The 23,241-nt window shown below is 46.1% G+C and overlaps 1 protein-coding gene across 1 annotated transcript in view; it reads right to left on the bottom strand.

Annotated features, from left to right (window-relative positions):
- NCOR1 (nuclear receptor corepressor 1) overlaps positions 1 to 23,241 on the bottom strand; it is a 140,663-nt gene that overhangs the window by 103,233 nt on the left and 14,189 nt on the right. Inside the window, exons 2-6 of the mRNA XM_081940448.1 lie at positions 22,730 to 22,905; positions 17,152 to 17,273; positions 15,651 to 15,846; positions 7,353 to 7,535; positions 3,807 to 3,920 (exon numbers count right to left, since the gene is read on the bottom strand). Coding sequence (XP_081796574.1) covers positions 3,807 to 3,920; positions 7,353 to 7,535; positions 15,651 to 15,846; positions 17,152 to 17,273; positions 22,730 to 22,837 — 723 coding nt within the window. The 5' untranslated portion in view covers positions 22,838 to 22,905. The remainder of the gene's footprint in view (positions 1 to 3,806; positions 3,921 to 7,352; positions 7,536 to 15,650; positions 15,847 to 17,151; positions 17,274 to 22,729; positions 22,906 to 23,241) is intronic.

The following is a 23,241-nucleotide window of genomic DNA, read 5'->3' as shown; positions in this document are numbered from 1 at the left end:
GTTTTTTTGGCCCGTTTTCGAGGCTGTTTTTGGCCCGTTTTTCCAAAAGAATGGGCCAAAAAAAGCCTCGAAAATGGGCCAAAAAAGCCTCAAAAATAGGCTGGAAAAAAAGCCTCAAATACAGGCCGATAAAAGCTTTTTTCTTGAAAAGCTTCAAAAACAGCCCTCCCAAAAGCCTCAAAAATGTCCCGTAAAAAGCCTCAAAAGCGAGCCGAGAAAAGCCTCAAAAACGGGCTGAAAAACAGGCCAAATACCCCTTGAAAACGGGTTTAAAAAAGCCTGAGAAAGGGCTAAAAAACGGCCCCCAAAAGGGCTGAAAACGCAGCCTGCGGGGGCTAAAATCTTTTTTTTCAAAATTGTTTTCCTCTTCTAAATTTAGGTGTGTCTTATAGTCAGGTGCGTCTTATACTCTGAAAAATACGGTATATTGAGTGGAGGAGTCCAGTTTCCACCGTAAACAGGAGGGAGGGGGGAGGGGGGAGGGGGGGAGGGGGAGAAAAGGGAGACGGAAGAGAAACTTGGCAGACAGACTGGGATACAAGGGTTTGTTTGGTCTCTAAATAGCTCCAAGCGCTGAACTTCGAGTCCCGCCGTGTCCAGCCAAGGGATTGGAAGGGTTTCCAGAAGAGACTGGGCAGCCACTGGTCTGAAACAGGACAGGGCAGGGATGCCAAAACCATGCGCAGCCATAATACAATGCGCGTGTGACACGGCCGTGTTGAGTAACTGCCGGTATTCTCACTCCTCCTTTTCCCCAAATCACCTGAGCTTTTGAACCAGGGAAATAATCTTTCCCCTCTGACCGAGCAGAAATGGCCGACGTACACAACCTCCCGGCCTACATTACACAAACACAGCCCCGCAGTGAGAAAAGGCCACAGGTCACAATCCTCGCTGGGTTCATTCAATGTCGCCAGCGGAGTCTTGCGAAAGTCGGGCACCGTCGAGCAGATACCAAAGATAATAATTCCCCTCTGTACAGGAAGTTTTCGACATACGACTTACGATGGAGCCCGATATTTCTGGGGCGAGAGGGTGGGTCAGTGAGTTATGGCCAATTTGAGGACCTTTTCGGCCACCGTTGTTAAGTGAAGCATTGCACTTGTTAAGGGAACTGTGAAGCCACTCAGCAAATCTGTTTTCTGACTTCCATGCAGAAAGGTGGGACTAGAACTCACTGTCTCCAGGGGATTGGTCCAAAGTCACCCAGCCAGCTTTCATACCTAAGGTTGAACTAGAATTCACTGTCACCAGGTGACTGGCCCAAAGTCATCCAGCCAGCTTTCATGCATAAAGCTGGAACTAGAACTCCCTGTCTCCTGGTGATTGGTCCAAAATCACACAGCCGGCTTTCATGAATAAAGGTGGAACTAGAACTCACTGTCTCCTGGTGACTGGCCCAAAGTCAGCCAGCGAACTTTCGTGCCTAAGACTGGACTAGAACTCACTGTCTCCAAGTGATTGGTCCAAAATCACACAGCCAGCTTTCGTGCCTAAGGCGGAACTAGAACGCACTGTCTCCTGGTGATTGGTCCAAAATCACACAGCCAGCTTTCACGCCTAAGACTGGACTAGAACTCATTGTCTCCAGGTGATTGGCCCAAAGTCAGCTAGCTGGCTTTCATGCCTAAGACTGGACTAGACCTCACTGTCTCCTGGTGACTGGTTTGAAGTCACCCAGTCAGCTTCATGCCTAAGACTGGACTAGAACTCACTGTCTCTAGGTGATTGGTCCAAAATCACATAGCCAGCTTTCATGAATAAAGGTGGAACTAGAATTCACTGCCTCCTGGTGACTGGCTTGAAGTCACCCAGAACTTTCGTGCCTAAGACTGGACTAGAACTCACTGTCTCCTGGTGATTGGTCCAAAATCACACAGCCAGCTTTCACGCCTAAGGCGGGACTAGAACTCACTGTCACCAGGTGACTGGCCCAAAGTCATCCAGCCAGCTTTCATGCATAAAGCTGGAACTAGAATTCCCTGTCTCCTGGTGATTGGTCCAAAAATCACACAGCCAGCTTTCATGAATAAAGGTGGAACTAGAACTCACTGCCTCCTGGTGACTGACTTGAAGTCACACAGCCAGCTTTCGTGCCTAAGACTGGACTAGAACTCACTGTCTCCAAGTGATTGGTCCAAAGTCACACAGCCAGCTTTCGTGAATAAAGGAGGGACTAGAACTCACAGTCTCCTGGTTTCTGCTCTGAATCTACCGCAGTTGGGTGGCCCATAAAAAGGAATAAGTAAGAACCACCACCATTTTGCAAGACGGTTCATGGTTCAGGGCTGGCCTTTCCTCACTCAGCTGTGAGCAGGTTGCAAAACAGGGCGTCCGTTCAACAACCAAAGAGGGAACAGCCCGTGTTATAAAAACACCTCTGGGCTGCTCTCCGAAGCTAACCGGGGTCTGCTGAGGCCAGAATTGGAGGAGAGACCACCCGGAAGGCTGTTTCCAGCTGTCGGCTAGACCGGGAAGGTGGAAAACAGATCCCAGACGAAGGCGGGAAGGATTTCTGAAACGCTCCCAAGAAAACGGGCGGAGAGTCTCCCAGAAGCCGACTTCGACACAAGGGCGTTATTAGCTTCCCTTTGATCATAGTGTAAGGCTGCCAATGCTTTTTTTTCCTAACCCTCGGCCTACACGTCGGTCACTCCCTCGTGTTAACTGTTTGTGGACGGGGAAACTGAGCTATGGGACAGGTTAACAGAGTTGGGAGGGACCTTGGAGGTCTTCTAGTCCAACCCCCTCTTCATGCAGGAGAACCTGTACCATTTCAGACAAATGGCTGTCCAATAAAAACCTCCAGTGATGAAGCTCCCATAACTTCTGGAGGCAAGGAGTTCCACTGGTGAATTGTCCTCACTGTTAGGAAGTTTCAGGTTGCTTCTCTCCTTGATTAATTTCCATCTATTTCCTTCCTTCCCTCCTCCCTCCCTCCCTCCCATCCATCCATAGAATAATAAAATAACAGACTTGGAAAGGACTTTGGAGGTCTTCTAGTCCAGCCCCCCTGCTCAAGCAGGAGACCCCAGACCATTTCAATCAATCAATCAGAACACAGCTGGACGGGGCCTTGGAGGTCTTCTAGTCCAGCCCCCCCCCCCTGCTCAAGCAGGAGAACCTATACCTTTTCAGACAAGTGGCTGTCCAATATCCTCTTCAAAATCTCCAGTGATGAAGCTCCCACAACTTCTGGTGGCAAGGAGTTCCACTGGTTAATTGTCCTCATTGTTAGGAAGTTTCAGGTTGCTTCTCTCCTTGATTAGTTTCCATCCATTGCCCTTCCTTCCTTCCTCCCTACCACCCTTCCTCCTTCCCATCCTTCCATCCATCCATAGAATAATAGAATAACAGATTTGGAAGGGACCTTGGAGGTCTTCTAGTCCAGCCTCCCACTCAAGCAGGAGACCCCAGACCATTTCAATCAATCAATCAATCAATCATAATAGAGCTGGAAGGGGTCTTGGAGGTCTTCTTGTCCAGCCCCCCCCCCCCCCCTGCTCAAGCAGGAGACCCCAGGCCATTTCAATCAATCAATCAAGGCCAGGAGAAATCTCACTTTTTCCGCAACATCGCGCAACAAGAAAACACAACCCCGCGGCTCCAGCAATCGCAAGAGTTTGAATGAGTCCCACAGGGGTGGGTAGGTGGGGGAGTGCGAGAACCCATTGAGAGAGTCCGGGGTGCGCGCGTGCGTGGGAAAACCTGACCCCAAGACCAAACGAGGCTCTCCCTCCACCCATGCCAAGTTCTCCGCAAGATTAAGCCAAGCGCCAAGACCGGCGTTAGGGGGGCAGCGTTACCCGATTCTCATCGTAGATGATCTGGACGACGCTGCGGTGCTTCTGCTCCACCGGGGGAGGCGACACGGGCTTCTCCGGTTCAGGCGGTTTGGCTGCTTCTTCCTCCAGCTGTTGCTAAGAGACAAGAGGGAGGGGGGAGAGAGGAACGTCAGCTGGACCCGCGTAGGCACTGAAGTCAGAGATAAGGCGAACATCTGGACTGGCCAGATGCTGCCTTGGAGAGTTCAGGAGAGGGATGGGCCGGTCGTTGCAAACATCGCAGTATTAGTACGGACTTAAGACCGCCGGAAAAATACAGCTGCAACCAGTCTGCCTTCCGTAGATGAGCTGTATATACTTGGGGGTGTCGGAAGGAGGGCTGAGGAAACAACTGCAGACCCCCCCCCCCACATCCTGGACATTATAATCTTCCGCCCGGGGCCCCTTTGTAGGGTGGGACGTGCCAAAACAACTAGACGGAGGGATGGTGGTTTTTTTTCCTTTGTGCAATTGCTCTGCTGAACACCTAATTCCCAGGGCATTGCCTTCGGTCTAAATGTATTCCTCCAGGTTGTACAACTGTGGTATTAGGGTATTATTATCCTGCTCACCTCCTCTTACTACTCCCTTTTTGGTATCACTCTTATGATGATGATTACTCTGTTGCTTTGCAAGTACCCAGAGAGCTTCTGCACCAGAGACAAACTCCTTGTGTGTCTAATCACATTTCGCCAAATATAGTATTAGTATTCTATTCCATTTAATTCTTGTTCCATTCTATTTTAATTCTATTCTAATTCAATTTGCATTCTACTCTAATTCTATTCTGATTCTTATTCTATTCTTATTTCTATTCCTTATTCTATTTCTATTTCTTATTCTATTCTATTCCTATTCCTATTCTGTTTTTATTTCTTATTCTATTCTATTCATATTGTTTCTATTTATTATTCTATTCTATTTATTATTCTATTCTATTTATTATTCTATTCTATTTATTATTCTATTCTATTTATTATTCTATTCCATTCCTATTTCTATTCCTATTTCTATTTCTTATTCTATTCTATTTATTATTCTATTCCTATTCACATTGTTTCTATTTCTTATTCTATTCTATTCCTATTCTGTTTCTATTTCTTATACTATTCTATTTCTTATTCTGTTCTATTCCTATTCCTATTCTGTTTTTATTTCTTATTCTATTCCATTTCTTATTCTATTCTATTCCTATTCTGTTTCTACTTCTTATTCTATTTCTTATTCTATTCTATTCCTATTCTGTTTCTATTTCTTATTCGTTTCTATTTCTATTTCTTATTCTATTCTATTGTATTCCTATTCTGTTTCTACTTCTTATTCTATTCCTATTCTGTTTCTACTTCTTATTCTATTCTATTTCTTATTCTATTCTATTCCTTATTCTATTCTATTTCTATTTCTTATTCTATTCTATTCCTATTCTGTTCCTATTCTGTTCCTATTTCTTATTCTATTCTATTTCTATTTCTTATTCTATTCTATTCCTATTCTGTTTCTATTTCTTATTCTATTCTATTCTATTCTATTTCTTATCCTATCCTATCCTATCCTAACTCTTTCAGTTATCAGGTTAAAAGAGACAAAATGTAGGAAAGAGAAGACATTCAGCTGGGAAACTATTGAGCTTCCTAGACCAAGCTAAATCCAAAATTGCTAGAAAATTCCTGGAGGCCCTGCAACAAATCAGCCATCTACAGACAGGATCAAAAAGCTCCGAGGCCACACCACCTCCTCCTTGCCAGCAATCAAAGCCCCAATAAACAGAGATTAACACCCAGATTAATCCCAGATTGACAAGCGAGTAATAAACAATATCACAAAGGAACCGCCAACTCAGATAAACAAAGAGTGAACAGCCTCATCAAGGACAAACACACCTTCTAGCACTGATGATGTTACCCAGTTGGGTCATGAAGCATCTGCAAGAAAACCACCAACCTCGGAGAGCACCAGGGACCCCACAGTCGTCCTCCTCCTCCCTGCAAACCCCACCCCCCTCCATTCTATCCCTGATGACATTACCTAGTTGGGTCATGAAACGTCTCCAAGAAAACCACCAAATTTAGAGAGCACCAAGGACCCCACTGTTCAACTCTGACCTACAAACATTCTTTCCTAACAAATTATGTGGGTGTAAGACACACCTAGGGATGTGGGTTCTGTTAGGAGACAGCCTGTTGTGCCTTAAATGGATTCTACTGTACTGCCATAAAATGGCTTCTACTGTACAGCTCAGTGGAGTTGCCATGGTAACTGCTTCATAGTACTCCACAAGGGGGCTCCCTCTGGTAAGGGGGAAAATCCAACGTTAGAAATCATGTTTCTCTGGACATTTCCCCCCTATAAATAAATACTCGGGCAACACCGGGTTATCGGCTAGTGAGAAATGAGACGTTATGGGTGTCCTCTCGTAAGGAGGTCCATCTGGTGGGACCAGGAAGAAGAGCCTTCTTTGTGGTGGCTCCCTCCCTGTGGAAATAAGATTGGAAATAAGATATTATGGATCTCCTCTCTTAAGGGGGTCTGGTGGGACCTGGTGGGATGAAGAGGGGGGCCCTTCTGCATGGTGGCTCCATTCCTGTAGAACATCATCCATGCAAAGGTTGGAAATAAGATATTATGGGTCTCCTCTCTTAAGGAGGTCCATCTAATGGGACCAAGTGGAAGGACCTTCTCCATGGTGGCTCCCTCCCTATAGGACAGCATCCCTGAAGAAATAAGATTAGAAATGAGATGTTATGGGTCTCCTCTCTTAAGGAGGTCCATCTAATGGGACCAAGTGGAAGGACCTTCTCTATGGTGGCTCCCTTCCTGTGGAAGATCATCCCCACAGAGATAAATTGGAAATATGTTATGGATCTCCCTTATTAATGAGGTCCCCTGGAGGGACCAAGAGGGAAGGCCTTCTCCATGGTGGCCCTGTGGAAATAAGATATTATGGATCTCCTCTCTTAAGGAGGTCCATCTAATGGGACCAAGTGGAAGGACCTTCTCTATGGTGGCTCCCTTCCTGTGGAAGATCATCCCCACAGAGATAAATTGGAAATATGTTATGGATCTCCCTTATTAATGAGGTCCCCTGGAGGGACCAAGAGGGAAGGCCTTCTCCATGGTGGCCCTGTGGAAATAAGATATTATGGATCTCCTCTCTTAAGGAGGTCCATCTAATGGGACCAAGTGGAAGGACCTTCTCCATGGTGGCTCCCTCCCTATAGGACAGCATCCCTGAAGAAATAAGATTAGAAATGAGATGTTATGGGTCTGCTTTCTTAAGGAGGTCCATCTGGGGGGACCAAGAAGAAGGGCCTTCTCCGTGGTGGAACATCATCCCTGCAGAGATAAAATTGGAAAGAGGACGCTATGGGTCTCCTCCCTTAAGGAGGCCCATCTGGTGGGAGCAGCTGTGCTGGGATTTCCATCTTTGTGCAGCCATCCGGAATGAGTCAACGGGAATGAGTTGGGCATCCCTGTCGGTTTTCTTAGCTCTGTCAAATCCAAGGCTCCTGCTCTCCACAAATGGCTGACCTGCTTTTTCCTCAGTTTGAGGATCTGCTGCTCCACTTTGGCGATCTCCCGGTCGACACGGTCCATGCTCTGGATGAGCTCTTCCTTCGACAGCTTGGAGGGAGAGGCGTTCTGGTCCTCTCCGCACGACTGACTCGACATGGGTGACGGAGGGCCTTCATGCTTGCCTCCGAAGACTGGCTCCTGCCGTTTGGAAAGAGAGAGGGAGGGGGAGGGAGGGAGAGGGAGGGAAGAAGAGAGGGAGGGAGAGGGAGATTGGGGAGAGAGAGGGTGGGAGGAAGAGGGAGGGAGAGACAGGGAGAGGGAGAGAGGAAGAGAAAGAGAGGGAGGGAAAGGGAGAGGAAGGAAGGGGGAGAGAGGGAGAGGGGAGAGGAGGGAGGGATAGGGGGAGAAAATTGGGAGACAGGGAGAGAGAGGGAGGGAGAGGGAGAGAAGGAGGGAGAGAGGAAGAGAGGGAGGGAAAAGGAGAGAGGGAGGAAGGGAGAGAGAGGGGGAGATAGAGAGATAGGGGAGAGAGGGGGAGGGAGAGACAGGGAGAGAGGGGGAAAGGGAGGGAGGGAGGAAGAGGGGGAGAAAGTTGGGAGATGAGAAGAGAGGGGGAGAGGGAGGGAGGGGGAAGAGAGGGAGGGAGAGGGAGGGAAAGGCAGAGGGAGGGAGGGAGGGAGGGAGGGGGAAGGGAAGAAAGTTGGGAGACGGGAAGAGAGGGGGGAAGGAGGGAGAGAGGGAGGGAGGGACAGAGAGAGAGAGAGAGAGAGATTGACGTTAAGTGGGGTGAACTCTGTGTTCTAATGCTAATGCTGATGCTGATGACAGAGAAATTCCAGCTATAAAACATTACAGGTTCTCCTTGACTTACGACCACAACCAAAGATAAACTGTCCGCCCCGAGGATAAAACACCCGAGACGAAAACTGAGCAACGTGGTACAGGCAGTCCAATGCAGGGAGACCTGTGAAGATGGGGGAAACAAAGACAGCCACTTCGCAAACGCATGGCGCAACCTAGGAGAACAAGCGCATCAGGACTAGACTCAGCACTTCCATCTGCGTTTGAGAGACAAAGGCGGCTCTTTTGAAGACAGCAAAGTCCACCTTTTGGACAGAGAGGACGGCTGGTTTGAACGAGGGGTCCAAGAGGCCACCTGTGTCCAAATTGAGGTGATGACACCATCTATCTCCAGTCAAATTGAGGTGATGACACCATCTATCTCCAGTCTACAACACGGTCCTTTCAGCAATCCAAGAAGGCTCGACGTCCATTTGCACCACCCAGGTGACCCTGAGGACACAGGTAAATCTCCAAGTGGCCTCAACGACCCTCTAAAGGGATGCAAAGGACCAGCTGTCTGCAAGAAGTATAAGCCCTTCCATTCCCCACCATCCGGTCAGAGCTGAAGAAGCTTCTTGGATGAGAAGTGAAATGTCTTCCAAAAAACAAAAACAAGAAAGTCCAGTTGGAAAAAACACCTTTGGGATAAATATGACCTGGATGACGGACTATCTCCATAGACAGCACCATTGTAAGATTGAACAGTCACTAAATGAACTGTAAATTGAGGACTATCTGTTTTTCCAAAAAAGGTATATTTATTTTTATTTCATCCATTTTTGTCCCTTTTTTAAGAAGTAATTATAGGATAGTGAACATGTGCAATACCTATACAATACCATAGCAGAGTTGGAAGGGTCCTTGGAGGTCTTCTAGTCCAACTCCCTGCCTAGGCAGGAAACCCTATACCGTTTCAGGCAAATGGCTATCCAACATCTTCTTAAAGACTTCCAGTGTTGGGGCATTCACAACTTCTGGAGGCAACTTCTGTTCCACTGATTAATTGTTCTGACTGTCAGGAAGTTTCTCCTCAGTTCTAAGTTGCTTCTCTCCTTGATTAGTTTCCACCCATTGCTTCTTGTTCTACTCTCAGGTGCCTTGGAGAATACTTTGACTCCCTCTTCTTTGTGGCAACCCCTGAGATATTGGAAGACTGCTATCATGTCTCCCCTAGTCCTTCTTTCTCTTAAGCTAAACATACCCAGTTCCTGCAACCGTTCTTCATATGTTTTAGTCTCCAGTCCCCTCATCCTCTTTGTTGCTCTTCTCTGCACTCTTTCTAGAGTCTCCACATCTTTTCTACATTGTGGAGACCAAAACTGGATGCCGTATTCCAAGTGTGGCCTTACCAAAGCCTTGTAAGCCTCAACCATAATTTCATAATGCTCCTGACGGGTTTTTTAATTCGGTAATTTTATTCAATGGGATTTTAAATTGTGTTTTTTAATTGTGCTCACTCAGTAGTCTACCTCCTCCATGCACATGCACATGTATATGTCTTTGTTCTTATGTATGTATGTTTGTCTTTATCTGTATTTTATTTGTTTTGATTGTACACCGCCCCGAGTCCTTCGGGAGAGGGTTGCGGCTAACAAATAAAATTATTATTATTATTATTATTATTATTAACCCTTGTTTGTTTGTTTGTTTGTTTGTTTTTATTGGATTTATATGCCGCCCTTCTCCAAAAGGACTCAGGGCGGTATACAACATTAAAAAACACACATCCCAAAAGTTAAAAAGTGATTAAATACATATCCCGCCCCCCAAAAAACCGAATTTATAGGACAATACATTTAAAAATGAGTTAAAATTAACAGGCCAGGCCGGCTTGCTGGAAAAGCCAACTTTTTAGGGCGCGTCGGAAGGACCGGAGGTCGGGGATTATGCGAAGCTCCGGGGGCAGCTCATTCCAGAGGGAAGGTGCTCCCACAGAGAAGGCTCTCCCCCCGGGGGTCACCAGCCAACACTGTCTGGCCGACGGCACCCTGAGGAGGCCAACTCTGTGGGATCGTACTGGATGGTGGGAGGCTACTTCACGTGATCTTGATTCTCTCCCTCTGTTGATGCAGCCTAGGACTGTGTTGGCTTTTTTGGCAGCTGCTGCACACGGCTGGCTCCTATTTAAATGGTTGTCCACTAGGACTCCAAGATCCCTTTCACAGTTACTACTACTGAGTAAGGTATCACCTATACTGTACCTGTGCATTCCATTTTTGCTGCCTAAATGTAGAACCTTACTCTTTTCACCATTGAATTTCATTTTATTAGATAGTGCCCAATGTTCAAGTTTGTCAAGATCCTTCTGTATCTTAAGCCTGTCTTCTGGAGTGTTGGCTATTCCTGCCAGCTTCCTACTTCCTCCTCCGATTTTCACCACAACAATCCTTTAACATGGATTGGATGGAGTAATTGGCCCAAGGTCACCCAGATGGCTTTCAGGCCTAAGGCAGGACTAGAACTCACCATCTCCTGGTGATTGGTCCAAAGTCTCCCAACCAGCTTTCATGACTAAGATGGGACTAGAACTCATTGTCTCCTGGTGATTGACCCGAAGCCATCCAAATGGCTTTCATGCCTAAGGTGGGACTAGAATTCACTGTCTCCCAGTCTCTACCCTGAGGCCTTAACCACTAGACCTGTGATGGCGAACCTATGGTGCTCAGGCCAAAGGTGGCATGCAGAGCCTTCTCTGTGGGCATGCGCACAGTTGCCAGCCGCTCTTCTGCTGGAATGCTGGAAAACAGCCTGAAAAATGCCCCAAAATCAGGCCGTTTTCCGGGCCATTTTCAGGTCTTTTTTGGCCATTTTTCAGCCATTTGGGACCAAAAACAGCCTCAAAAACAGCCTGAAAACGGCCTGAAAAATAGCCAAAAATCAGGCATGCGCCAGCCAGCTGACCTTCAGGTTTTCAGTGCTCCCAGTTTGGGCACTTGGTGCCGGAAACGTTCGCCATGACTTCACTAGACCCAACTGACTCTCCAAGCTTAGCTCTGATGCCCATTGGCAAGCTTCTTTATTATTACAATGCCCGTCCAGGCCACACGCCCACATCCAGAGAGCTGGCTCTCCAAAAGCAGCCCCAGGCGCAGATAAGAGCAGGAAGAACGGGCAACGGGCCGGAAAGTGAAGCCAGGTGTCAACAAAGGACAAAAACCAGCCCTGCCACCTTCCCAACCTTTGCTCGGAAAACACAAGTTAAACATTAATCCCCAGCGGCTGGGACTTTCCAACTTGACCTGAAGTCGCCCAGCAAATATTAAGAGTCTCCCAATCCCACAATTCTCAGTAAGGGGGGGGTGGAATGTCTGTGGCTGGGGAATTCTGGGAGTTTAAGTCAGAATAGAGTTGGAAGGTGTGAACCCCCAAAATGCAATGCGAGCGCACCCCAGGCATGCACCCTGCCCCGCCCCCCAAGATTTGGCTCCCAGGTTGGTGCAGGCCAGTGACGTGCGGTGAGGTTTATGGCTGGTGAGGCACCGGCCCAGTGGTGGGCTTCAAATATTTTTAGACTTGTGGACTTCAACTCCCAGAATTCCACAGCCAGGCATGCTCAGTTCCGATTTAAAGCGACAGCATTTGTTTTTCTCCCTTGCGAAAGAAGATTCCTTCTTTCTTTTTTCATTTTCTTCTCCCTTCCCCTCCTTCCTCCCTCTCTCCCTCCCTCCCCCCTCTCTCAAACACACACACACACACAAACACACAGAAGTTGGATTGGATTACACACACTTTCCCCCAGCCCCGGAAGGATCCAGCCCAGCTTCACTGATTACAGGTTTGAAAAGGCAACATGGCTCTGCCTGCAATCAAACTACACTTTGAAGTTTGAAGTTTGAATTCCTTCCCCTCCCTCCGACCTACACGTACCTTTTCCAGCTCTTTCAGAGAGGATTTCAAGTCTGCTCTTGCCTCGGGTCCTCTGAAGAAGCCCCACCCAAACGAGCGCCCTCTACTATGAGGCAGGAGAACTGCGTGCCTCACCTACGTCAGGAATTTTTAGGCTTTTAAACCTTGCTTAACTCTGCTCGAGTGATCATAAAATGACTAGATGATCATAAAATGACTAGATCAGACTAGATGAGGCATGCAGTTCTCCTGCCTCATAGGAGAGGGCACTTTTTTAGAGGCTTTTTTAAACAGTTAAGCAGAGTCATCCACGGTGAGGCAGCAACTAGCTCAGCCTGACCTCGGCTCTCGCCTTTTTACTTTTACATTTTTTTTTTCTTTTCACGATGACAGCGGTGAGGCTGTGCCTCTCCTGACTGCACGTGCAGACGGCCTTCCAGGCCCAAAATGGGGTGTGGAGGGGGCACATGCACATGTGTGAACCCCCAAAATGCAATGCGAGCACCTTCGGCACATGCCCCATGTGCTGCGCATCCCCCACATGCGTCCCATCCCCGTGCATGCACAGCAGAGACCTGAAGACCAGCTGGTGGCCAGGAGGCACAAGCGCATGCAGGGTGGAGGTGGACTGGAGCAAAGGCTGGCATGCCGGTAGGAAGGGCTTTGTGTGCCACATGTGGCACATGTACCATAGGTTCATCATCACAGGCCTATACCATTCTGGAGAAATGACTGTCTTCTGGTTTTTTTTTCTTTGTAATAAAATTTTATTGGTTTTTCAAAATTTATAGGGAAAAGGGTAAATGGACAGGTATACAAATTTTGGCAGTTGCAAAGTGTGTGAGGCCCCCCTCCCTCCATACCCATAGCGTACATTTATATATAATGCATTAGTATATAATTGATTATAATCAGCATATTAGTTCTATTATTAAATTCAATCAAATTAAACATTACAATATAAAATCCAAATATAATTCCATTTTCACTTTCGGTCAATTTATAATAATATGATTTTCATATTTATTTCTGTGATCTGAGTCTTCTTGCTATTGCCCCATCTCCCTCCACTGGCAGAGCTCTGGCCCCTCCCGTGTCCTGCGTGTCCGTTGTAGTGTCTGGTGGTTTCTCTAGGAGTGTTTTATTTTTTTCCATAAAGGCCTGCGCCTCTATGGGTGAATTAATTCTGATTCTTGTCTCCTCCCAGAATATCAGCATACCTTCAGGCATCAACCATCTAAACCACACCCCTTTCTGGTATAATTTATTCGCTAATTGCGAATAATTTTTTCTTTTTTCTCTAATCTTCTTAGGGATCTGCTTCAGAATGGTTATCTCCATATCATGATATGTCAATGCTTGCCCCCTTTGTACACCCAGAATTTCATCTCTTGTGGTTTTTCTAAGGAATTTAATATGAACCTCCCTGGGTAAATTGTGTGTTCTAGCATAAGCTGAGTTCACTCTATAAACCAGATCTATATCCCACCCCATCTGTTGTTTTTCTTTGTGTGTATAGTCAGCCAGAATGTTTGTCATGATGTCCCTTATATTTTCCCCATCTTCTTCTATAACATTTTGAAATCTAAGATAATAGGACATTCTCTCAAATTCTAATTTCATCTGTTGGATGTCAAGATCTTTGTTCCCTTTCTGCACAGCTTCCACCACCCCCCTCACCTCCTCCACCCCCCCTTCCACAAGATTCAGTCTTTGTGAGTTCTTATATATTTGGGCTTGATTTTCTTTAATTTCATCTTTCATTTCCCTTAACTGTTTCTTGATTTCCTCCTGGCCCTGTAGAATTTGTTGAAGCATTTGTTGAAAGTCCATCTCTGTAGTCTTATGTTGCATCAGTTCTGTTATCTTTGACTGTGTGGCTGGACTGGATGTTGCGGATGTTGGAGCAGAAGTGGCAAAGCCAGGTTTTCCAGGAGGGGGTCTTTTAGATGCCATCCTTTATAACGTTAAAAGTTCAGTCCAAATATGAAGTAAGCAATTAGAAAAGAAGGGTAGCCAGGTGAATCCGGGAGCAGAATAACCAGGCAGAAGAGAATCTCTCCAATAAGTCTGGCAATAGATAGAAAATTTCCCCTAGAAGGTTAAAAAAATACCAATCCACAAGAGGTTCCTCTGGGAGACACGGAGACAAAGACCGGAAGCCTGAATTTTAAAGGTGGAGTCAGGTTTCAGAGTTCATAAAGACAACGGAAGTGTGCCATCTTGCCCTGCCAGTTTTGGGCACAGAGGCGTAACAAAGTTTTAAAAAGTTCCAAAAGTCCTCAAATCATTGTAATATGTAAAATTAAATTGAAAAGAAAATCATCTCAGCCTAAGTGAGGCTTCATTCGTTGGCTCTCCCCCCTCCTCCTTCCCCGGGGGCTGAGAGCAAAATTGTTTCTTGCCGCTTGTCCAAGGGGGGGGGGAAAACCCCCCTCCCTCCAGCCGCACCTCCAAAATGCTCCGAAAGTTGTTTTAAAGTTTTAAAAGCTGAATCAAATCTTCATGCAAAGTAGGGGATGAAGAGAGAGGCAACCTCACCGCACCGCAGCTGCTTCCTTCAATTGTAGCATTCTCCAGTCGGCTTGTAGCGAGGCGCGAGGCTGCAGGAGACCTCCGCGATGCCGCCCCTCCGGCAGGACCCCTCTGCGGGGTGTCCTGTGCCCCCCAAGGAGTGGGGAAGCCCACCGGGGAGCCGGAGCGGGCAAAGAGCTGCCCGTCGCCGCCGCCGCCGGAACCGGAAGATCCCTTCTGGTTTTTTTTTAATAAAACTTTTATTTTCAAACACGCAAAACATATAAAAAACTTCTTCAACTACATACAGCGTGTCGCTTGGCTATAAAATCTTTCTCCATCCTTTCCATAGTCCATCACTTGAGCTCTATCAAAAACCACTTCTTGTCACTCAAGTATCTTTGTATACATCATTATTGTACTTCATTTGTTTATACAATACAATAGTAGAGTTGGAAGGGACCTTGGAGGTCTTCTAGTCCAACCCCCTGCCTAGGCAGGAAACCCTATACCATTTCAGACAGATGGCTATCCAACATCTTCTTAAAGACTTCCAGTGTTGGGGCATTCACAACTTCTGGAGGCAACTTCTGTTCCACTGGTTAATTCTCCTGTCAGGAAATTTCTTCTCAGCTCTAAGTTGCTTCTCTCCTTGATTAGTTTCCATCCATTGCTTCTTGTCCAGCCTTCAGGTGCCTTGGAAAATAGCTTGGCTCCCTCTTCACCATTTGAAACAAGGTATTCTAAATATGTATCCATTTATATGATGATGATTCATTATATCATCTTCAATATATCCAATAACAAAGGAATTTTTTTGTATCCTATTCTAAATCATTCTATTATTTTAACATTAATAACATTCTCTAATAATTTTCAATTCCATGTTTTTTTTCCATTCTTAGTATCATCAATCTAATATATATTTATACAAATTATTATTTGTATAAATTTGGAACAGAAGTTGCCTCCAGAAGTTGTGAATACCCCAACACTGGAAGTCTTTAAGAAGACCAATACCAGTCGTAAGTTGAGGACTCTCTGTATTATCCATGGATTGGCTGCCCGAAAAGCCAACCCACCCACCCCTCTCCCCAGGGTCTACTTTACCTTCTTCAGGTCCGATGAGCGCAGCCCTTCCTGGAGTTGGTGGGCCAAAGGCAGGACCGCGGTGGCGTTGAGCCGCTGGTAATGGGAATCGGACACCTGGTCCAGGCGCGGCCGCTTGGAGTCCAGCGTGTCATGATCGGCTTGGGAAGGGCCAGCGTGGAACTGGGACTCGTACCCCGATCTCCTCTCCTGAGGCCTGGAGGAAGAAGAGGAAGGCGAAGATGGGAGGGTGAGGAAGAAGAGAAGCGGGGAGCTGAGAAAAAAATCAGCCAGAGCTCCGAGGTCTCCCTCAATCAGCCCAAGAAAAGTTAAGCAAAAAATATATGGAACAGGTAGAAGAGAATCTTTGTAGCTCAGGGTCAACCCTGGGATACAATACAATACAATACAATAGCAGAGTTGGAAGGGACCTTGGAGGTCTTCTAGTCCAACCCCTTGCCTAGGCAGGAAACCCTATACCGTTTCAGACAAATGGCTATCCAACATCTTCTTAAAGACTTCCAGTGTTGGGGCATTCACAACTTCTGGAGGCAACTTCTGTTCCACTGATTAATTGTTCTCACTGTCAGGAAGTTTCTCCTCAGTTCTAGGTTGCTTCTCTCCTTGATTAGTTTCCACCCATTGCTTCTTGTTCTGTCCTCAGGTGCCTTGGAGAATAGCTTGACTCCCTCTTCTTTGTGGCAACCCCTGAGATATTGGAATAATGCTATCATGTCTCCCCTAGTCCTTCTTTCTCTTAAGCTAGACATACCCAGTTCCTGCAACCGTTCTTCATATGTTTTAGTCTCCAGTCCACTAATCCTCTTTGTTGCTCTTCTCTGCACTCTTTCTAGAGTCACAGCATCTTTTCTACATCGTGGCGACCAGAACTGAATGCAGTATTCCAAGTGTGGCCTTACCAAGGCCTTATAAAGTGGTATTAACACTTCACGTGATCTTGATTCTATCCCTCTGTTGATGCAGCCTAGAACTGTGTTGGCTTTTTTGGCAGCTGCTGCACACGTCTGGCTCCTATTTAAATGGTTGTCCACTAGGACTCCAAGATCCCTCTCACAGTTACTACTACTGAGCAAGGTAGCACCTATACTGTACCTGTGCATTTCGGTTTTGTTGCCTAAATGTAGAACCTGACTCTTTTCACCATTGAATTTCATTTTATTAGATCTTTTGGGCTCTCAGAGCTTGGTCATTGCACCAGTACGGTGCAACGGGTGTACCTACTGCCGATGCTCCAGCTGCTTGGCGGAGTGTCGCACAGGTGCCATACGCTCTGTGCACATGCGCAAATGCCTCGATCGGCTCAAATAGCGGTAAGGAGAACGAGCAGGTGGGTGAGCCCTCCGGAGCACCGTACCGGAATGGTACCTGGTGCTCCCAGCAGGCACCGGTACGCCGTCGTATCCCACCACTGGAGAACAGGCTGGGAGCTCTTCTGAAGGTCTTCCCAGGTTGCAAAAGGAAAAAAACACCCACACTCGCAGAGAAAACCGCCAACGCTTACCGGTCCGAGCCAGGATGAAATTCGGAGAGCAAAGAGGGGCGACGGCGGAGCTGTTGCTGCAGAAGTTGGCTACCCTGGCTGACTTCCAAGTGGGAGGTACGGAAATCTGGGACCGCAAATTCCTACGAAGGAAAGGAAGGAAAGGAGTTGCTGTCACTCATGCCCTGGTGACTTCCCGCCTTGATTACTGCAACGCTCTCTACATGGGGCTCCCCTTGAGATGCACCCGAAGGCTACAGCTGGTCCAGAATGCAGCCGCGCGGACAATTATGGGGAGTACTAGGTACTCCCATGTAACACCGCTCCTGCGCGAGCTGCACTGGCTGCCTGTGGCTTTTCGGGTGTGTTTCAAGGTGTTGATTATCACCTTTAAAGCGCTCCATGGCTCAGGACCTAGTTATCTGCGGGATCGCATCCTACCCCACACATCCCTGCGATCAATCCGCTCACACAGAGAGGGACTCCTCCGGGTACCATCCGCTAAGCAATGCGGGCGGGCGGTGCCCAGGAGTAGGGCCTTCTCTGTGATGGGCCCATTCCTCTGGAACGACCTCCCCCCCGATATTAGAACTACTGTTGATCTCCGCTCCTTCCGTAAGAAACTCAAGACCCACTTGTTCCAATTAGCTGGCCTGGCCCAATTGCAATGATAGGTATAAGTATAATCTAATCCTGACCTTCCTGGATGGCATTTTAAATTTTTAAATTTTGGGGTATTTTAATTTTTTAAATTGGTTTTAATTATTAGTTTATAGTTACTGTACAGACTGTGTGCTAAAGTTGTTTTGTCTGGGGCTTTGTGTTTTGTTGTCTAGTATATATTTATTGTCTGTACACCGCCCCGAGTCCCTTCGGGGAGAGGGGGCGGTTTATAAATTTAATAAACTAAACTAAACTAACTAAGCTGTGGGGCAGTGGTGAAATGCAAAAATTATCCCTGCCAGTTCTTGGGGAGGGGGCTTGGTGGGCATGACAGGGGGTCATGTGACTGGGTGGGCGTGGCCAACTGGCTTTTAAAAAAAAATTCTTTAGCATTTTTTAACTACCAATACTCCCGATATTTAACAAATACTAAAAAAAAAGTTCCCGCAATCACGTGGCACAGCTGATTGTCAAACAGCTGGTCCTCGGAACTTTTAAAAAACTTTTTAACATTTTTTAACTACCAGTTTTCCCGGTAGTTAAAAAATGCTAAAAAAAAATAAACAAAAAGTTCCAGCGATTGGGATGATCATCGGAACTTTTCTTTTACTTTTTTAGCATTTTTTAACTTCCGGATCTCCCGGTAGTTAAAAAATGATTTTAAAAAGTTTTTAAAAAGTTCCGGCAATCACGCGGCACAGCTGATTGTCAAACTTTTTTAGCATTTTTTAAAAAAAAGTTTTTATTGAACGTTTTCAATTTTAAAAACCACAAACACAAAGGAAAATACAAAAACAAATACAAAACAGGTAAAAACACAAACCGCGTAACCATATAATTTTTACAGCTTCCCATATCAACATGTAAATTCTGGTTTTTTAGTTTACCATTCAATTATTGCCTTCTTGTAGTTCTTAACAATTCTAATAATAGTGTAATAATTATATTACAATATAATAGTATAGTGCATATCAGCAAATTTTTCATATGTACCATTTTTCTCCATAGCATAATCCATAGTTTTTAAAACTTTTATTTCTTGTTTTGGCTGCTATTCTCTAGCCACTTGTACAATTTACTCCATGTGTTTATAATAGCCCGTCTCTTCTCTTTCTTTTAATTCTATGGTCATCCTGTTCATTTCAGCACTTTTTTAGCATTTTTAAATTAATGGTTTGGGTGAACCAGTAGCATTTTTACTACCTCTTCGGGCGAATCAGCCCGAACCAGTAGCATTTCACCCGAATTGTGGGGGCAGAGAGAGGCATATTCCTCAAGACCGAAAGGATGAGAAAGAACATGACAGCCTGGGTCCACCTTCTCCAGGAACATCTGGCCTGCCTCTGGTCATTAAATGAACAATTATTAAATGAACAGTTGTAAATTGAAGACTATCTGTAAATGGACGCATTTTCTAAAGCAGTGTTTCCCGACCACTTTAAAATATGTTGACTTCAACTCCCAGAATTCCCCCGTCAGCTATGCTGCGAAACACTGTTCTAAATCCTGGGAGCTCTATGTCATTTTTTTCAGTGACGTTGTAACTTTGAACGGTCGCTAAAAGAACTGTCGTAAGTCGAGGACTACTGTTCTGACTGAGGCTTCCCAAGAGCCTGAAGCAAACTCCTTGTTTCGACAAAAAAACCTTTTATTAATTGACTGTGGATTCTGTTCATTCACATCCAGCAAAGTCTTTCAAGGGAGGATTTACAGTCACAGACCTTCTCTGGCTTGGAGAGCTGCCAGGCCAAGAGCTGCAAGGCTTGGCCAGGAGTCTTGGAGAGTCACGAACCAATGATGCGAACTAATTGCCTCCTCCAAACTCCACTCCCCTTTTGCTCCTCTTTGATTTCCCCTGGGAGGGGCCATTCATCGTCCACCTGTGGCCTCACTCCCAAATCGACCCCTGTTCTTTAGCTCCTTCCCTTCCTCTGGCAGCTCTGCGCATGCGCACACTGGGAACAGGCTCCAGCTGTTCTTCTGCCTCACTGATCTCCAACTCTGAAGGCAGCTCCGACGGCCCTGGCCCCCTCTCTGCCTCCGACACAGAGCCCCCATCAGAGCCTTCCCCAGACTCCAGGACTGGCCCACGTTCCTCCCCAACCTCCTCACTAGACAGCATCACCACCAGATGGATTGGTAACTGGCTGACCAACCGCACTCAACGTGTAGTCCTCAATGGAACTGCATCTACATGGAGGGAAGTATGCAGTGGAGTACCCCAAGGCTCTGTTTTAGGCCCAGTACTCTTCAACATCTTCATCAATGATTTGGATGAGGGAATAAATGGGGAATTCATCAAATTTGCAGATGACACCAAGCTGGCAGGAATAGCCAACACTCCAGAAGATAGGCTTAAGATACAGAAGGATCTTGACAAACTTGAACATTGGGCACTATCTAATAAAATGAAATTCAATGGTGAAAAGAGTAAGGTTCTACATTTAGGCAAGAAAAACGGAATGCACAGGTACAGTATAGGTGGTACCGTGCTCAACAGTAGTAACTGTGAAAGGGATCTGGGAGTTCTAGTGGACAACCATTTAAATATGAGCCAGCCGTGTGCAGCAGCTGCCAAAAAAGCCAACACAGTTCTAGGCTGCATCAACAGAGGGATAGAATCAAGATCACGTGAAGTGTTAATATCAATTTATAATGCCTTGGTAAGGCCACACTTGGAATATTTGCATTCAGTTCTGGTCGCCATGATGTAAAAAAGATGTGGAGACTCTAGAAAGAGTGCAGAGAAGAGCAACAAAGATGATTAGGGGACTGGAGACTAAAACATATGAAGAACGGTTGCAGGAACTGGGTATGTCTAGCTTAAGAGAAAGAAGGACTAGGGGAGACATGATAGCATTATTCCAATATCTCAGGGGTTGCCACAAAGAAGAGGGAGTCAAGCTATTCTCCAAGGCACCTGAGGACAGGACAAAAAGCAATGGGTGGAAACTAATCAAGGAGAGAAGCAACTTAGAACTGAGGGAAAATTTCCTGACAGTTAGAACAATTAATCAGTGGAACAAAAGTTGTCTCCAGAAGTTGTGAATGCCCCAACACTGGAAGTCTTTAAGAAGATGTTGGATAGCCATTTGTCTGGAACGGTATAGGGTTTCCTGCCTAGGCAGGGGGTTGGACTAGAAGACCTCCAAGGTCCCTTCCAACTCTACTATTGTATTGTATTGTACTATCCGAATCTGCTGGCCACTGGTGTGCCACAACAGACTACCTGTGTTAAACATACAAGCCACCCATCTCACGGTCACGTACCTCTGGGCAGCTTACAATCCTAACCCTCTAAACTGCTTGGTTATTATTTAAATTAACTGGCACTTAAAAGATTTCTTTTTGGATTGGTCATGCGTGGCCCATGCTGGAAGGAGGTAGGTTTAATGGTTTTCATTATATTACAGATATTTTAAATACTTCTAAGCTACCTGGAGTAACCTATGTGTGACTGTGTAACGGGAGCCAAACAAATTTCCTGCAGAAAAAGAAAATTTCTGATGATGCCCCTCGCCAAGGAGGAGGAAAAACAACCTTGTGTACAAGTAGTCCTCGGCTTACAACTTCATTTAGTGACCGTTCAAAGTTACGACGACACTGAAAAAAGTGGTTTATGACCGATCTTCATGCCTACGATCTCTGCGGCATTCTCCTAGTAACCTGAGCTTAATTCAGAGACTTGGCAAATTGACTCGTATTTATTTATTTGTATTATTTTTTATTATACGTTTTCTTTTATTATAACATCACGTTTCCATTTCTGCAACAGCATACTGTCTGCATCAAATTTCTTTTGAATACACATCATATTATACACCTTAATTATAGCCGTTGTTCTCATCATATATACAATAGAATCTTCACTTCTGGCCCTTCCATACTATTTAATCTCTAATCCAATAATCATATTGCATTCGTGACTCGTATTTATGACGGTCGAGGCGTTCCGGGGTCACGTGATCCCCTTTTGCGAGCTTCTGCCCAGCCAAGGGAGGAAGCCGAATTCACTCAACAACCGTGTGACTGACTTAGCAACCGCCATCGAATCATTTAACAACCATGGCAAGAAAGGCTGTTAAACAGGGCATAATTCCCTTACCAGCTGTCTCACTTAGCAAAATAATTTTGGGGCTCAATTGTGGTCGTATAGCATAATAGCACTTAGACTTATATCCTGATTTACAGTGCTTTTACAGCCCTCTCTAAGTGGTTTATAGAGTCAGCCTCTTGCCCCCAACAATCTGGGTCCTCATTTTACCCACCTTGGAAGGACAGAAGGCTGAGTCGACCTTGAGCAGGTCAAGATCGAACTACCTGGCTGTAGGCAGAGTTTAGCCTGCAATGCTGCCTTCTAACCCATGAGCCACCATGGGAAGGAAGGAAGGAAGGAAGGAAGGAAGGAAGGAAGGAAGGAAGGAAGGAAGGAAGGAGGGAAGGAGGGAAGGAAGGAGAAAACACAGGGAAAGGAAGGAGGGAGGGAAGGAAAGAAAGAAAAAAGAGAGAAAGAGTCAGAAGGAAGGAGGGAGGGAAAGATGGAAAGGAAGGAAGGAGAAAAGGAAGAGCGGGAGGGAGGGAGAAATAGCAATAGCACAGACTTCTATACCGCTTCACAGTGCTTTTACAGTCCTCTCTAAGCGGTTTACAGAGTCAGCCTCTTGCCCCCAACAATCTGGGTCCTCATTTGACCCACCTCGGAAGGATGGAAGGCTGAGTCAACCTTGAGCCTGGTGAGAATCAAACTGCCAAATTGCAGGCAGCCGGCAGCCAGCAAAAGTAACCTGCCATACTGAACTCTAACCACTGCACCACTGAGGCTCTTATGTTGAGGACTTCCTGTATGTAGAAGCCAGAAATCCGGGAGAGGCCCCTGCAGGATTATTCAGAATCCCCCCTACCCTACCCTACCCCCCCGGGCCCCGCTGCTACTTGCCTGCTGGTGCCGGCCACTGGGAAAGGTATACTGGACCGAGTGCGTTGGATAACGGCTCTGCTCCGTGCTGAACGCTCCTTGGTTGGGAGGGTAGCTTGAGCTGGACATTGTCGTAGGCGTTTTTGCAAAGTTGTGGGAATCAAGAGTGCTGGGCGACCAGGTCTCCAGGAAACGGCCTAGGAAGAACCAGGGGAGTGTTAGGAAGCCCCCAAAAAACTCAGGGGGGGGAAGCAACGTTCTCTTGTTAAAGCAAAAACAAAACATTGGGAACACCCAGATTCCAGAATTGATGGTTCAGTTTTAAGAAAATGTTGAAAATGGATATGGATAGATCAAAAGACAGATATGGATAGATAGAAAAAATAAACAGGCAGGTAAGATATACAATACAGTAGCAGAGTTGGAAGGGACCCCATAGGTCATCTAGTCCAACCCCCTGCTCAAGCAGGAGACCTTACACCACTTCAGACAAATGGCTACCCAACATCTTCTTAAAGACTTCCAGTGTTGGG

Source organism: Natrix helvetica (genome assembly GCF_964273705.1).
Source record: "Natrix helvetica genome assembly, chromosome: 2".
NCBI lineage: Eukaryota > Metazoa > Chordata > Lepidosauria > Squamata > Natricidae > Natrix > Natrix helvetica.
This window is presented reverse-complemented; position numbering and strand designations above follow the sequence as displayed.